At 53.3% G+C, this 13,792-nt stretch overlaps 1 protein-coding gene across 2 annotated transcripts in view; it reads left to right on the top strand.

The window, feature by feature from the left end:
- Positions 1–13,507, top strand: part of SMAD7 (SMAD family member 7) — a 29,566-nt gene extending 16,059 nt beyond the window's left edge. For both annotated transcript variants that reach the window (XM_007197216.2, XM_007197217.2), the window contains exon 4: positions 11,520–13,507. In XM_007197216.2, the coding sequence (XP_007197278.2) occupies positions 11,520–12,058 (539 nt within the window). In that variant the 3' untranslated portion in view covers positions 12,059–13,507. The remainder of the gene's footprint in view (positions 1–11,519) is intronic.
- Positions 13,508–13,792: the final 285 nt, after the last annotated feature.

The following is a 13,792-nucleotide window of genomic DNA, read 5'->3' on the forward strand; positions in this document are numbered from 1 at the left end:
CAGGATTTGGCTCTGTCTGGAGTCAGGCAGGGGGCAGCTTCTCAGCCATGGGGTGAGGTGTTGTAAGACACGGTGGAGGTGCAGGGATGGGCCCCTGGGGAGATTGTTTGAGCACGCAGGGCGGGCACAGCTTCAGGGTGGGCACAGCTTCTCTGCTTCGGTTGTGTGGTCTGTTGAGAGTTGAGATAAAGCAAAGCTTGTGGATAAACAGAGGTCTGCCTCCTCCGGTTCTGTTTCTATTCCCGCCCCCCTTCCCCCCCCCCCCCCCCGCCCCGGCACCCCCACTTGTTGATTGTGAGATAAGAGCTGCAACAGCAGGAGGTAGGGTTATAATCCAGACTCTGGTGGTACCCGGGAGCCCAGTGGAGCGGAGGTGACCAACCAGGGGCAGGGCAGGGCGGGGTGGGGTGGGCATCTGGAATGTTAGCATTTATGTCTTTACAGCCACAGGGGAGGTGGGACATTTTCGAAGCCCAGGACTTGGACTTTTCTTTTATAATTCTGGTGGGCTTGATTCCCATGAGGACCATCTGGGGGATGCAACACTTGCTTTTTAATTTAAAATCTGATGGTCAAGTTCATTTCTGAGGTCCCAGCCAGTGTGTGAAGCTCTGGCCTGCCTGTGGGTGGGTTTACGCGAGGTAATCTAATACCCAGTTACCAAGGGGTTTCATTTTCACTGTGCATCCTGCCCCTGGCTGTTCCCCCAAGGCCTACTGGTGGCTCTGTTCATTCGGAGCTCACTAATTTAATTAATCGTCCTTGCTCCTCTGTGGAGTCGGGAGAGCTCTTTTGGCCTTTGGTTTGATCCAGGGCAGTAAGGGAAGAACTGAGTTCAACTCCAGTTTTCCTCTTGCAAAATGGGGAGTTTCTGTCATTCAGATGTGAGCACTCAGATCACCAGGCCAGGGACTGTTGGTGTCTCTCGTGTTTGCTCATTTCTGTGTTGCCTTTTTACTTTTTAACTTGGGGTGGACGTTCAACAGGAACAAAAAAAGACAACGCCAAGAAAAGACTGTACTGTCAGTAAACTCACCTTTCTGCATTTGCCACCTGGAGGGTTAAATTACCATCTCCAGTCACCCTTTCCCACCTTGCGGTCACCTGCTGAAGTTGGCAGGTCTCCTTCCCCAGTGAGCTTCTGAGGCTAGAGAGGGTCAGGAAGAGCCGCTGCGCTCAGAAAGCGCCTGGGGACCTTGCCAGCCCCAGGGCAGCCTCGTAGCCAGCGCGGCCCCTCCCCCTCATTAATCAGTAACCAAGGGGAAAAGCAGGAGTTGAGTTCTTCCTGTGGTCTGGGTGCACAGTATACAGTTCTTAAAAACAGATGGGCCTCATCTCCAGCTCAGTGGGATCACAGTTAAAGGCCCACTATGGATGGGGGTGCGGTGTTTCCTGGGAAAAGGCCTGGATTTGGGGCGCTTGCAAAGACTCAGAAGCCGACCCCCATTTCAAGTGTATGTCGGATGCCCCAGGGTGGGGCTTGGAGAGAATTACAGTGGGAGGGAAAGCGCCCACCCTCCAAGTTTCAGTCCCCTGGGGCTGGCCTGATTTCCTGGGCTGAGGATGGGGGCACAGTCATCAGCTGGCTGCATGGCCGACTTCACTGAGCCATTTTTGTGTCCTGGACCTCAGTTTTTTCATCTACAAAATAAGCAGTTGGACCTGGTCTCCAAGTCCCTTGCAGTACTGAATGAAGTCCTGTGATCTGTGATCTTCGGCTCTTGGATTTGAAGGTGTGTGAGAATAAGATCCCTTTTGCGGAGGTGGTGGGTAGCTAATGGCCTCTTCCACTGGCGAAGAAAAAGACTGTAGTTCTTCAAGTCTTTGGGTTTGCAGACTCTTCCAAGAATGAGTGAAAGCTGAAAGATCTTTCCCTCCAAAAATGCATGTGCATACCAATATTTGCATACATTTCCAGGGGTCCTTTAGCCCCATCCCATGGAATCCCTTGTACTCAAGAAGGCAGGGTGTACACGAGAGCATTAGGAGAGGCAGAGCCTTTTTCTTTTTGTGGTAAAATATCCATACCATTTACCATTCTAGCCCTTCTTAAGTGTACAGTTCAACGGCATTAAGTCCATCCCGTGGTTGTGCAAACATCACCAGTATCCACCCCCAGAACTTTTTCACCTTTCGAAACTGAAACTCTGTGCCCATTAGACACTAATTTCGCAGTCCCCCCTCCTCCCAGCTCCTGGCATGAATTTGACCGTTCCAGGTACCTCACATGAGTGGATTCATACAGTATTTGTCCTTTTGTATTTGGTTTATTTCACTCAGTGTAAGGCCTTCAAGATTCACCCATGTTGTAGTAGGTGTCAGACTTGCTTTTCTTTTTAAATGTGTATAGATATCCGTTCATCCTTCAGTGGACACTTGGGTTGCTTCCACCTTTTGGCGATCGTGAATAATGCTGCTATGAACATGCGTGAACAGGTATCTCTTCAAGACCCTGCTTCAGTTCTCCTGGGTATATACCGAGAAGTGGAATTGCTGGGTCATGTGGTAATTCTGTGTTGAGTTTTTTGAGGCAGGGCCATCCTGACTTGAGTGTCTGCATAGACGGATCTGCATGGGGCAACTGGGTGGACTTGAGGGTGAGCCCTGGGGCAGGGGGAGTGAGAGGAGAGTGGCATGGGGTGGGGGGGGGAAGGAGGACAGCGGAGGAGGGGTGGCCTGGCTCTCTGCAGGAATACAGGCCAGATGGGAGCCCGCATTTATGTGAGGCCCAGAGTCCTCTGAAATGTGGAGCCCACAGCACTGAGCAGCGGTGGCCTTGTGACGGTGGTCCAGGGTAGGGGGACTTTCATTCCCCTGGCCTCCTCACTGGGGGCTTAGGGGTGGGAGGGCCCGTGAGAGGGGGGGCCTCACGCCTAGGAGGTCCTGGGTGCTTTGGGGGTGAAAGGGCTGGGATGGCTGAGCAGTGAGTGTGTCAAAGCCAGGGAGATTAGATTACGGAGGCAGACAGAAGTAATGATTAACTTTTCCAGTCTGCACACTGTCTCCACTCTGTCGTACTGTTGTTTTTCCCTGTAAGTACAGTGCGGCCCTGGCCAGGCCCTGGTGTAGGGTTGTAAAGAAAGAAGGAATGAGGGCTGGGAGTGAGCAGGGGGCGGGGAGCCAGGGAGCTGGCCGGAGAGGGAAGGCTTTTCCATCAGATCCAGCGTTGGAATTTATTGGCCGGAATGCAGTAAATGTTCAAAATGCCATCCCATCCAACAGTTTTCATAATTGTTATGGAACAAGGGGAGCTGGGGGAGGGGAGGGATGAAAAGGACTTTTGTTTCTCACTGGATTTTTCCTCTTCTTCGGACGGTTTCTCTACCCTCCAGAAAAACGAGAGTTGAGCTGGAGCTGTGTGAAGGACGGGGTGGGGCAGGGCCCGCGTCTGGGGCTGGAATACCTTGCAGGGAGCTTGGAGGGTCTGCGCAGCTCGGGGGCTTTATTAAATTGAGACCCACAGCAAAAGCTGCTCCCGCAGAGCCCCCAGACCTGCAGAACCAGGTAAAACCCGTCCTGCACCTCTGGGGGTTGTGTCCTTTCGGGAAACTGGCTTATTGTGCATCTGTGTTTATTAAGATTCTTTAACGCGTAGCCAGCGTACTTACAAGTGGTCAGGAAAAAGAAGAAAATCCTGGTGGTTTAAGAGTAGGTTCCTGTGTTAGATTTGTGTTTGCGAGTGGACGCGCACCACCAGTTGGGAATCCACGCATGGAATTTGGGGGGATTTCTGGACTCTCTCCGGGTTGGGGGTGGGTGGGTTAGAGATGTGACTCGCACGCCCTTCTGTTGTGGGATGTTCCCCTCCTTGCTATGTCTTCCCGGGAGTGGCCAGGATCCTACCCAGGGGGCAGGCAGGTGAGCAGATAATGCCCGCGCAGGCAGGTCTGGGGGGCTCTGTGTGCAAGTGTGTGACCCCTCTTTCTGAAGGCAGCTGCTGAGTTAAGTTGCGGGGGGGACACGACGGTGGGAACTTGGTGATGCACCCTGGGGTGGAAGAGACTTGAAATTCAGACTTGAAAAGGATGAGGCTGGATGCACACTAACCAACAGCCAGGGAGGCCCATTTACTGTAAATATTATGAATGGAGTTGGCCGGGCTGGGAGTCCCCACCCTTCCTCTGAGGCCTCTCGGAGCTGGGCAGAGCTGGCCTCCTCAGAAGGCAGGCAGCCGGGTACACGCTATAATTTGCATGGCTGAAGGCTGGGGCACAGGAAGCCGCGTCAGCCCGGCTGGCGAGACAGATGGGAGCTTTTGATTTGTGTGGCTTCCCCCCCTTTCCCCGGCGCTACCCTCAATTATATTCTCTGATGGCAAAACACTGCTCTTAGGAGGGACCGCTGGGCTGGGGGCCTCCGACTTGGGCCATTTGAGGGACTTTAGGAGGTGGGGCTGGGGCCCGTTGGGGGAGTAGGGAAGTACATTTTAGCTCTAGTAACTGATTACTCATCACAGTTTGTAAGGCACAGTCACGAATCAGTCTTCTAGACTAGCAGGACCTGCCAAATATGTCAGCCCAGGGGAGTTTGCAAGAGGAAGGAGGGTGATGATGGGTGAGAAGCTTCAGGGTGCCGAGCGTGGGTGGGCATTGGAAATAAGATGGTGATACAGGAGACCCTTCCCTGGGGACTCACCTTTTCCTGGGGGCCATGAATGACAACACAGAAAGAACATGAGTTTGTAACTCTTTGCAATGAAAAAAAAAAGTTGGTTTAGAGATGGGCACGGCCAAATCTGACTCAAATCTCCTTTCCCTTTTGATTTTGTTTTGTTTTATTGTTGCGAATGAAATGCAAAAGTGGGCCCTGCTCCCCAAAGTGATTTTCTTACTCTCCAGAAGGTAGTAAAAATAAATGGAACGTGTGTTGTTGAATACTGAAACCCAGAGTGTAGCCAGAGACCATCAGAGCCAGAAGGGGGCCCATGGGGCTGTTTTGCCCCAGCCGCCTTTGCCGCAGTTGTGGGCTGGTCAGACTGAGACTCTGAGGGGGCAAAGCTGCTTGGCCAAGGTCACGGAGCAGCAGCTTGCTGGCAAAGAAGCCGTTTCACTCCTGGCTTGCTTGGTGCGAGGGAGCTGGACCCCATACTCGGGGGCCACGGTGGGCATAGCATTTGCACAGTGGGCTGTGAAGGACACTTGTTTTTGCTAGTGTTTGGAGAGGACTGGTGGCTTCCGAGGCCTGAGGTAGCTGCCCACACACAGCTCACACCAGCCAGTATTCTGGCCTTGAACCCAGCTCTGCTTTCCAGCAGGTGATGTGTGTCTCATTGCCCCTCCTTCAACATACGGATGGTAATACTGTGCAGCCTCACAGGGTCCCCTTTCTGTGAGCCCCTTTCAATAGAACTATACATAGTAAATACTCGTTAGGTGAAGGTGTCAGCCCAGAACTGTTCTCCCACCTGGGGGGTGGGGAGGGGGGGACGAAGAGTTGTCAGCGTTTTCCGAGCATTTGGAGAACCTAAGAGATAATATGCCCCTAAGAGCTGAGACCCTCCGCTGTGGCTGCTGGCCAGGCCCTGACCTCTGGCTGCTTTTTATCAAATTGTCACAATGCCAATGTGGCCAGTACTGGGAGCTCCATTTTAGAGATGAGCTCAAGTCACCACCAAGGTGACACGGGAGGCAGATTGAAGGGGGAGTTGTCTGATTCCATAGCTGGTCAGCTCGTGGCGGGTAGAACTCGCTGAGGAGTGAGGTTGGGCCCAGGGACCTGAAGAAGCACCCTGGCCTTTGAAGGAGAGCTTGGGGCACCCCCTGTCCACCCCCCAGTCCAGCCGCCTCAGTGGAGAACCTCGTTGCAGAGCTCTGAAAAAAAAATCCAACTTTTCCGTCCTGCCTTCTACCAGAGTTCAGTCTCTGATCCATTTGGTGCAGGAGCTTGGGGGTAGTGGTGATGGGTTGGGTCTGAGCATTTTCTGGGCAACTGAGAGTTAACCTGAAGCGTTTTGAGTTAGTTTCAACCCCCGTGGTAGCTTGCTCTAAACCCCAGAGCTGTCTTTGCTGCCCCAAGAATCCGAGGGAGCAGCTCTGACGTCATCTTTTGTGTCCCGGGTGAGGTTATAAGCATGGCTGATTAGAGCTGACCCCAGAACCCAGATTGAGCCCAGACACCGCAGCAAGTTTTTATGTGTTTGCTTCCTGAAAACTAGAGACCAGCGAGAGACTTGGTTAATTGTGCTTGGGATGAGAGTGGATGGGATGGGTTGGCACCAAGTCGCCTTTTATCTCAGCCCTTGTCCCTGAAATGGGCTGGTTGCTCTCTGAACAGTTTCCTGACCAGGGTGGGGACCCGGGCCGATGAAGCTGTTAACCTTTGGGATGACTGATGTAGGGGGAAGGACAGGATGAGGCAACCCTTGGTGGCGCCGGAGTCCCGAGGAGGGAGGACCCTGGACCTGAGAGGGCGAGGCGTGGCCATGTTTGCGTTCCAGGGTTGCCGGGTTTACTTCTGGGTCTGCATGTTGTGCCCTTCGTTTGCCATCGTCAGCCCGGGTGAGGCAGCCATTTCTGCCCAGGTTCCATCCCCAGCTGTGTGCTCTGCTGGACCACTGGGGGAGGGGGCTCGCAGACCCATCCCACCGTGGGATAACCAGAATGTTGAATAAGAGAAATAATCCCTTTATAATTCAGGTGCCTCGCGGAGATGAGAGTGGGTTGAGACACCCCCCGCCCCCCCCCCCCCGCCCGCCCGCCTTTTATTCCAGCCCACTGGCGCCCTGGCAGTGGGCACATTGGACTCAGCGGGTGCCTGCTTCTGTGGCTTTCTCTGTGTTGCTTCGTTTCCCCCCAAGTATGTCCCTGTCCTGAAAAGTCAGAATCTTGGGGACCCCCACCCCACCCCCACCCCCACCCCCGTCCCATCAGCACCGCCTCTGTGTGTGGACACAGCTAGGGTGAGATGGCCTCACGTCAAGCGTTCTCAGAATCCCGCTGGGTGTTTTGGAACAGTTCTGCCTCTCTGGCCTCATGGTCAACTTCCTAAATTGGAGACCGGACATGGTACCGTCGAGGCACTGAACTTGGCCTTTCCTCCCTCCCTCCAGGTTTTTTCTTCTTCATCTCCTCACATCTTCAGATCAAAAATTTTAAAAGGGGGAAGTTCCTCTCTTACCCTAAGATGTGGCCTTGAGGATCTGGTCACCCTGTGCCATTGGATCCCAGGCATGAGATTCATTCACGAGCCTCTGGTCCTTCTAGAAGGGTCTGGTCTGTTCCTTCATGACCAGGGTAATTAAAAAACTCTTTGTAGGAGGCAGGGAGCTCCTTGTTAAGCGGTCTTCCCTAATGCAAGTGCAAACACGAGGCAGAATCCTTCTCCGTCTCCACACGGCCTCCCGCTTTGCTTTTAAAGGGTAGATTTTATGCTTTAAGGGAAATTGGGAAGGGGAGGGGGAAAAACAACCTTAAAGGAATTTTAGACCGATTCAGCACTTTTCTGGGGTTGCTCCACAAATTCCCTAAACTGTAATAAGAAGAAAAAATTGTGAGCAGGCATCTGATTAGGTAGCTTTTGACAACACAGCTTTTCTTTTGGATGCTTTAAAATGCACAAATATAGTTTTAAAACAGGCCCCCATACAATTTTCTGAGGAGGGAGAAGTTGTTGAAAATACCGGGAAAGGTTATAAAAACTGAGGGAAATTAACAAGGGACGGCGAGTTTTGCCTTCAGAGGTTAAGTATCGGCAACCAGGATACTAAGACCCTTCCTCAGTCCTTGTAACGGGGGGGCCTTTTTTTTTCTGTGCAGGGTCCTCCCAGCTCCTCACTTGGAGGCCTGGGAAGCCCCCAGGAGCTAAGCGTCTGCCCCGACCTTTGTGGGGAGATGCTTGTGGGCTGTGGGCCCAATTCCAGGAACTGTGCTTCTCTGAAGATGATGCTGAGCGCTTCCTAGAAATGAGCCCAGACGGCGGGTACTTCAGGGCTAAGGAGCGGAGTCTGAACTGGCAATTTGGGGCATTGTACTGGGCCCCCAGAAGCGTTCTGTGTAAAAGGGGCCTTCGCTCTAGTGATGGGTTTGCCTGACAGCCTGTTTCTGTGCTCAGAGCTGTGTAGTTCAGGAGCAGCAAGGAGAAGAGATATCAGGGCACTAGGGGACTGCAGGGTGACATGGGGGGGGCACGTGGGGGTCCTGCTGCCCCAGATAAAGGCACCTAGTGGGCTTTCAGGGACCTTGTTCACATCCAGGGACACCCACACGCTGCTGTTTATCTGGGCCGGGCCATTAACCTCAACAGAAAAAGGCTTTTTCTTTTTCCAGGGGATGTCTGGCAGCAAATTGCTGGGTGCATTGTCAGGCCGCACAGATGAAAGAGAAACCAGCCAGAACGTGTGCCCCACCCCCCACCCCCCATTCCCCCTCCTCTCTACTGGCCAGCCTCAGGCCCCAGCCCCTGCCCAGCTTCCTCTGCCCCTTGAAGCCCACCAGGCAGACAAGGCGCCCCCTACCCCTTGCCGGTGGGCCTGGCACAGGGGCAACTCAATCTTCAGGCTCCCACCCTCCTCCCCCTCCTCCCTCCCCCTCCCCCTCTCCCCTCCCCCTCCTCCTCCCCTCCCCCTCCTCCTTCTCCCCCACTCCCCAACCCCCTCTCCTCCTCCCCCTCTCCCCCTCCCCCTTCCCCCTCTCCCCCTCCCCCCCTCTCCCCTCTCCCCTCCACCCTCCCCTCCCCCTCTCCCCTCCCCCTCTCCCCCTCCCCCTCTCCCCTCCCCCCTCCTCCTCCCCTCCCCCTCCTCCTTCTCCCCCCCACTCCCCCAACCCCCTCTCCCCTCCCCCTCTCCCCTCTCCCCTTCCCTCCCCTCCCCCTCCCCTCCCCCTCCTCCTCCTCCTTCTCCCCCCACTCCCCCAACCCCCATGCTCTGGCCGGTGCCAGGTTTCAGGGGAGCCGGGCTTCATGAAACAAAGTATTGTGAGGCTCCGCTGAGGGTCTCCTGAACCTCCCTCCCAGCGACTCCTGAGCCTTCCTTTCCAGGCCAGTTTGTTGTCCTCAGTTGGGATAATAAGTGAGAACTTCTTACATTTTGAAACGCTCTCCCCCCTCAAACAAGCAGGCAGGTGGGTGCCCTGTGCCTTCCAGAAGAGGGCTTTCTCCAACCCGGCAAACTTGGACGTCAGAGCATTTTTGACTTACGTGGATGTTATGGGTCTTTGGTATAGCCTTCAGAGCTGAGCTCCCTTGGCAAGAGGGTTCAAAAGATCGCCAGCCCTCACGAGTTTATTAGCAGTTGATGGATACTTTGCAGAAACAAGTTAATGCCGGATGACTCACCTTCTACTTGGAGCTCTTGTCCCTCTCTTGTTTTTCCATATGTTCCTGTGTATGTGCACGCAAACACACGTTCACATAACACACACTCGAAGTGTGCTCATATCCATGCACACAGCCTCTTTCACACTTGTGCTTCAGACTGAAGATGAATGTCGGGGTCAGGGGTGATGGGCCAGGTTTCTGGTGTTGATTTTCGGTGGGGTGGTGGTGGTTGAGGGGAGGAAGGAGCCCTCAGCTTCCCCGTCTTGTGTAGCTGGCGGGGCAGGCATTTGGGAAGGCCAGGTGGGGCGTCCAGGCGACCGCTGCTCAGGGTGGGTGTTTGTGGCTGCCTCAGTGGCTCACCGAGCGCCTATGTACAGACTTATTCACGGGACACCTCCATGTAAAGTTAATGCAGCTGACTGGTTCCCAGGTCCTTACATGCCTGTTAACGTTGGAAGGAGTTGGTGTGCTGAGCTGCACTGGTTACCCAGCCTGCCGGGGCAGCAGGACAGTTGGGACCCGAGCCCTCCTTTACCCCCAGCTGCTGTGCTGTATAACCCATCATCATCCAGGCTCTAAACCCAGTGGTTCCAAAATCAAAAAGGTCAATCAAACCCAAAGACATCACACACCACCCCCAACTTCATGCCCCAAACCCCCCACCCCAGTAAGTGAGAAGCAGGGTCTACAGGGAGGGCAGGAGGCCGCCTCTGCCGCCTGCCAGGCCTTCCCCCGTCTCTCCCCATTTTCGTTAACAAATACAAGACTTCCGGTCTCCGCCCTGCCACCACAAACCACAGTGTTCCTGCAGCCCGGCTGGGCTGGGGAGACTTACGGTTCCCAGTCTGAGTCCTGCCCCGCCGGCTCCAGCTTAAAGGAGGAGTTGGAGGAGTCGGAATGCCAGCCTCCAGGGCCCACTTTCCTTTCATACACTCCCCGCTTTTAAAGATCTCTGAGCGCCTGTTCGGGAGTCATCTTACAGAATCACCCCAGTCTCCCCTGCTGCCCGTGGGAAGAAGCATGTCTAGGAAAGCCTGGGAAGAAGCATGTCTAGGAAAGCCGGGGTGGGCCCTCCAGGGGAGGAGGGGGCAGGGCAGCGACTTTAGATGCTTCTAGGGAGGGAAGGGGAAGAGGAAGATGCCGCAAGCAGGGCCCTGCAAGCATGGCGGTACCCACTTTAAACACATCATCTTTCTGGGCTTGGAGGAAGTTAAGGTAGTCTGGGCTGACACCAACTTGCAGGTTGTGATTTGGCATTTTTACCTGAACTCACGTGTACAGAGCTGCCGCTGACAGACACACTGAGAGTTATTTTTCTATTAGGAAGATAGATATTTTTACCCCAAACCACGTACATTAAAATTTTTCCTGGATTTGGGACTTCCCTGGTGGTCCAGTAGCTAAGACTCCACACTCCCAATGCAGGGGGCCAGGGTTCGATACCTGGTCAGGGAACTAGATCCCACGTGTCACAATTAAGAGTTCACATACGGCAACAAAGATCCTGCACTTGGCAATGAAGATCCCACATGCTGCAACTAAGACCCAGCACAGCCAAATAAATAAATAAGTAAATAAATATTTATGGCGGGGAATAAGCTCTACAGTGGCTCCTCTTTTTAAAAAAAAAAAATAATTTTTTTTCCCCCTGGATAGCGCCTCCTTATGACCAAGGCACTGATCTGAGAACTGGGAGACAACAAGCACAAAGACTGTTTAGCAGGTGGTCCTGGGGTCGAGGTCTGGTTCCATCATCCCTGGGGCCTGAGCAACAAGCTTTCTGAGCCCAGGTTTTCTCATGAGGATGACAAGGGGCTGGATCCGCTGGCCTTCAAGGTTCCATCCAGTTTAAAGAACTGTAATTCTAGACCATCCAACTGTAAGGCCTTTTCTAGCCCTAAAACCAGGACCAGCCAAGTTACTAAGTGGTCTTGGCTTCTGAGCTCTGCAGCGATGGTGCTTCCTTTGGCCAGGTGGGCACACGTGCTGGTATCCTGGGTCTCTGACAGGGTGTGGGGAGTGGAGGGAAGAGGCTTCCCAGCAAGCCCCATGCTTAGAGGCAAGGCTCTTCCACCACTGGGTCAAGATTTCCAGGCCCCAGTAGGAGGACTGTTCGGCCTGCAACACATCCAGCACCCCATCCCCTCCTTCTGTCTTGCACTGAGAGACAAGCTGATCATGGGGGTGTGTGTGATCTTGATTTCGGGAAGAAGAGGAAAAGGCCGGTCTCCATCACCACCAACCATGTCCGCCTTTTTGTTTTCTAGATTCCCAACTTCTTCTGGAGCCTGGGGATCGGTCACACTGGTGCGTGGTGGCATACTGGGAGGAGAAGACGAGAGTGGGGAGGCTCTACTGTGTCCAGGAGCCCTCCCTGGATATCTTTTATGATCTACCTCAGGGGAATGGCTTTTGCCTCGGACAGCTCAATTCGGACAACAAGAGTCAGCTGGTGCAGAAAGTACGGAGCAAAATCGGCTGTGGCATCCAGCTCACGCGGGAAGTGGATGGCGTGTGGGTGTATAACCGCAGCAGTTACCCCATCTTCATCAAGTCAGCCACACTGGACAACCCGGACTCCAGGACGCTGTTGGTACACAAAGTGTTCCCCGGTTTCTCCATCAAGGCTTTTGATTACGAGAAAGCGTACAGCCTGCAGCGGCCCAACGACCACGAGTTCATGCAGCAGCCGTGGACTGGCTTCACCGTGCAGATCAGCTTCGTGAAGGGCTGGGGCCAGTGCTACACCCGTCAGTTCATCAGCAGCTGCCCGTGCTGGCTGGAGGTCATCTTCAACAGCCGGTAGCCACGTGGGGAGAGGACAGAGCGGGAGCCGAGCGGGCCCAGTCCAAACTACTTTGCTGCTAATATTTTCCTCCTGAGTGCTTGCTTTTCATGCAAACTCTTTGGTCGTTTTTTTTTTTTTTTTTTTCTCTCCCCTCCTTCCCCTCGTTCTTGTTTATGTTCTGTTTTGTTCTTTGAGAAATAGCTTATGAAAAGAATTGTTGGGGTTTTGGCGGGGGTGGGTGGTATGGTTGGCAGAACACCGAGGCATGAAAAGGGGACGCAAAAATCAGTACCACCGAACACAATGTAAATGGGGAGCAGGCCTCGACTTCGGGGTCCTCGTTGCCCTCGTCAGGGTGTACGAGAGAGAGAGTGTGTGTGTGTACGCAGATGGGGGAAGCGGTGTGCTCTGTGCGTTTCCTACGGATGTTGACCGCTGAGAGGTTTGCACTCCCAAGCTGTGTCCCTCTTGCTCCTTGGACTTGCACAGTGGGGCAGCGGGTGTCCCAGCAGCGGCCAGCAGCAAGGCTCTGTCCCCCAGCCTGGGGAAGCCCCCATCCCGCCTCTCCCCTTCTGGGACATTGGCCTGTCCGCAGGCTTCTTAGAAGCCACGCTGCCACAGGCTGAACCAGAACCTGTCCTTCCATGCTGTCTCACTCCCCTCCGGCCACCCTGCTGCCGTTGTCGTGTCTTTCTTTTTTGGCCATCTGCTCCTGGATACCTCTGAGATGGGCTTCCCGAGGGCTGCCGGGGCAGCCCCCGTCACAGTATTGCTCACCCAGTGCCCTCTCAGGCCCCTCCGCCTCTCCCCTGCCCTGGTTACATCAGGTTTTTCCTGGACTCAGAAAACCAGCTCAGCACTTTCCTCCCCTCTGCAGCCTGTGTGTTGAGCTCTGCTGTTAGACCAGCGAGGGGAGCCGCCCCCCCCTTCCCACCAAGAAGGATTCGGTCCATCTTAACCCAAGGTACCATCCTGAGCTGACACCTAACTCTTCCGTTTCTTCTACAACTCATACACTCGTATGATACGTTGACACTGCTCTTAGCTCAATGAGCATGTTTAGACTTTAACATAAGCTATTTTTCTAACTACAAAGGTTTAAATGAACAAGAGAAGCATTCTCATTGGAAATTTAGCATTGTAGTGCTTTGAGAGAAAAAGGACTCCTGAAAAAAAACCCTGAGATTTATTAAAGAAAAAAATGTATTTTATGTTATATATAAATATATTATTACTTGTAAATATAAAGACGTTTTATAAGCATCATTATTTATGTATTGTGCAATGTGTATAAACAAAAGTAAAGAAAAGATGCACTTTGCTTTAATATAAATGCAAATAACAAATGCCAAATTAAAAAAGATAAACACAAGATTGGTGTTTTTTTCTATGGGTGTTATCACCTAGCTGAATGTTTTTCTAAAGGAGTTTATGTTCCATTAAACAATTTTTAAAATGTATACTTGATTCCATGTTGTCCTCCAGCTCCTTTTTCTTCTGGTGGGTGGGCAGCGGGATGTAGCCATCAGAATCCAGGACAGTTGGGGTCTCCCAGAGCTTGGCTGGGGAGGAAGCTTGCTTGGTTGGTGGGACCACAAAAGGGAGAGACATCCAGAACAGCTTGCTCTTCCTTGCATCCTAGAAAGACCCGTACCTACACAGATACCACCTTTCTTGTTAGGCAGGAACCCTAGGGTGCAGCTGGTGGGTGTCCTGAATTTGTAATGGGTCAACCTCGGGGAGCCCTGAGTT

The sequence above is a fragment of the Balaenoptera acutorostrata genome, chromosome 13, assembly GCF_949987535.1.
Source record: "Balaenoptera acutorostrata chromosome 13, mBalAcu1.1, whole genome shotgun sequence".
Lineage (NCBI taxonomy): Eukaryota > Metazoa > Chordata > Mammalia > Artiodactyla > Balaenopteridae > Balaenoptera > Balaenoptera acutorostrata.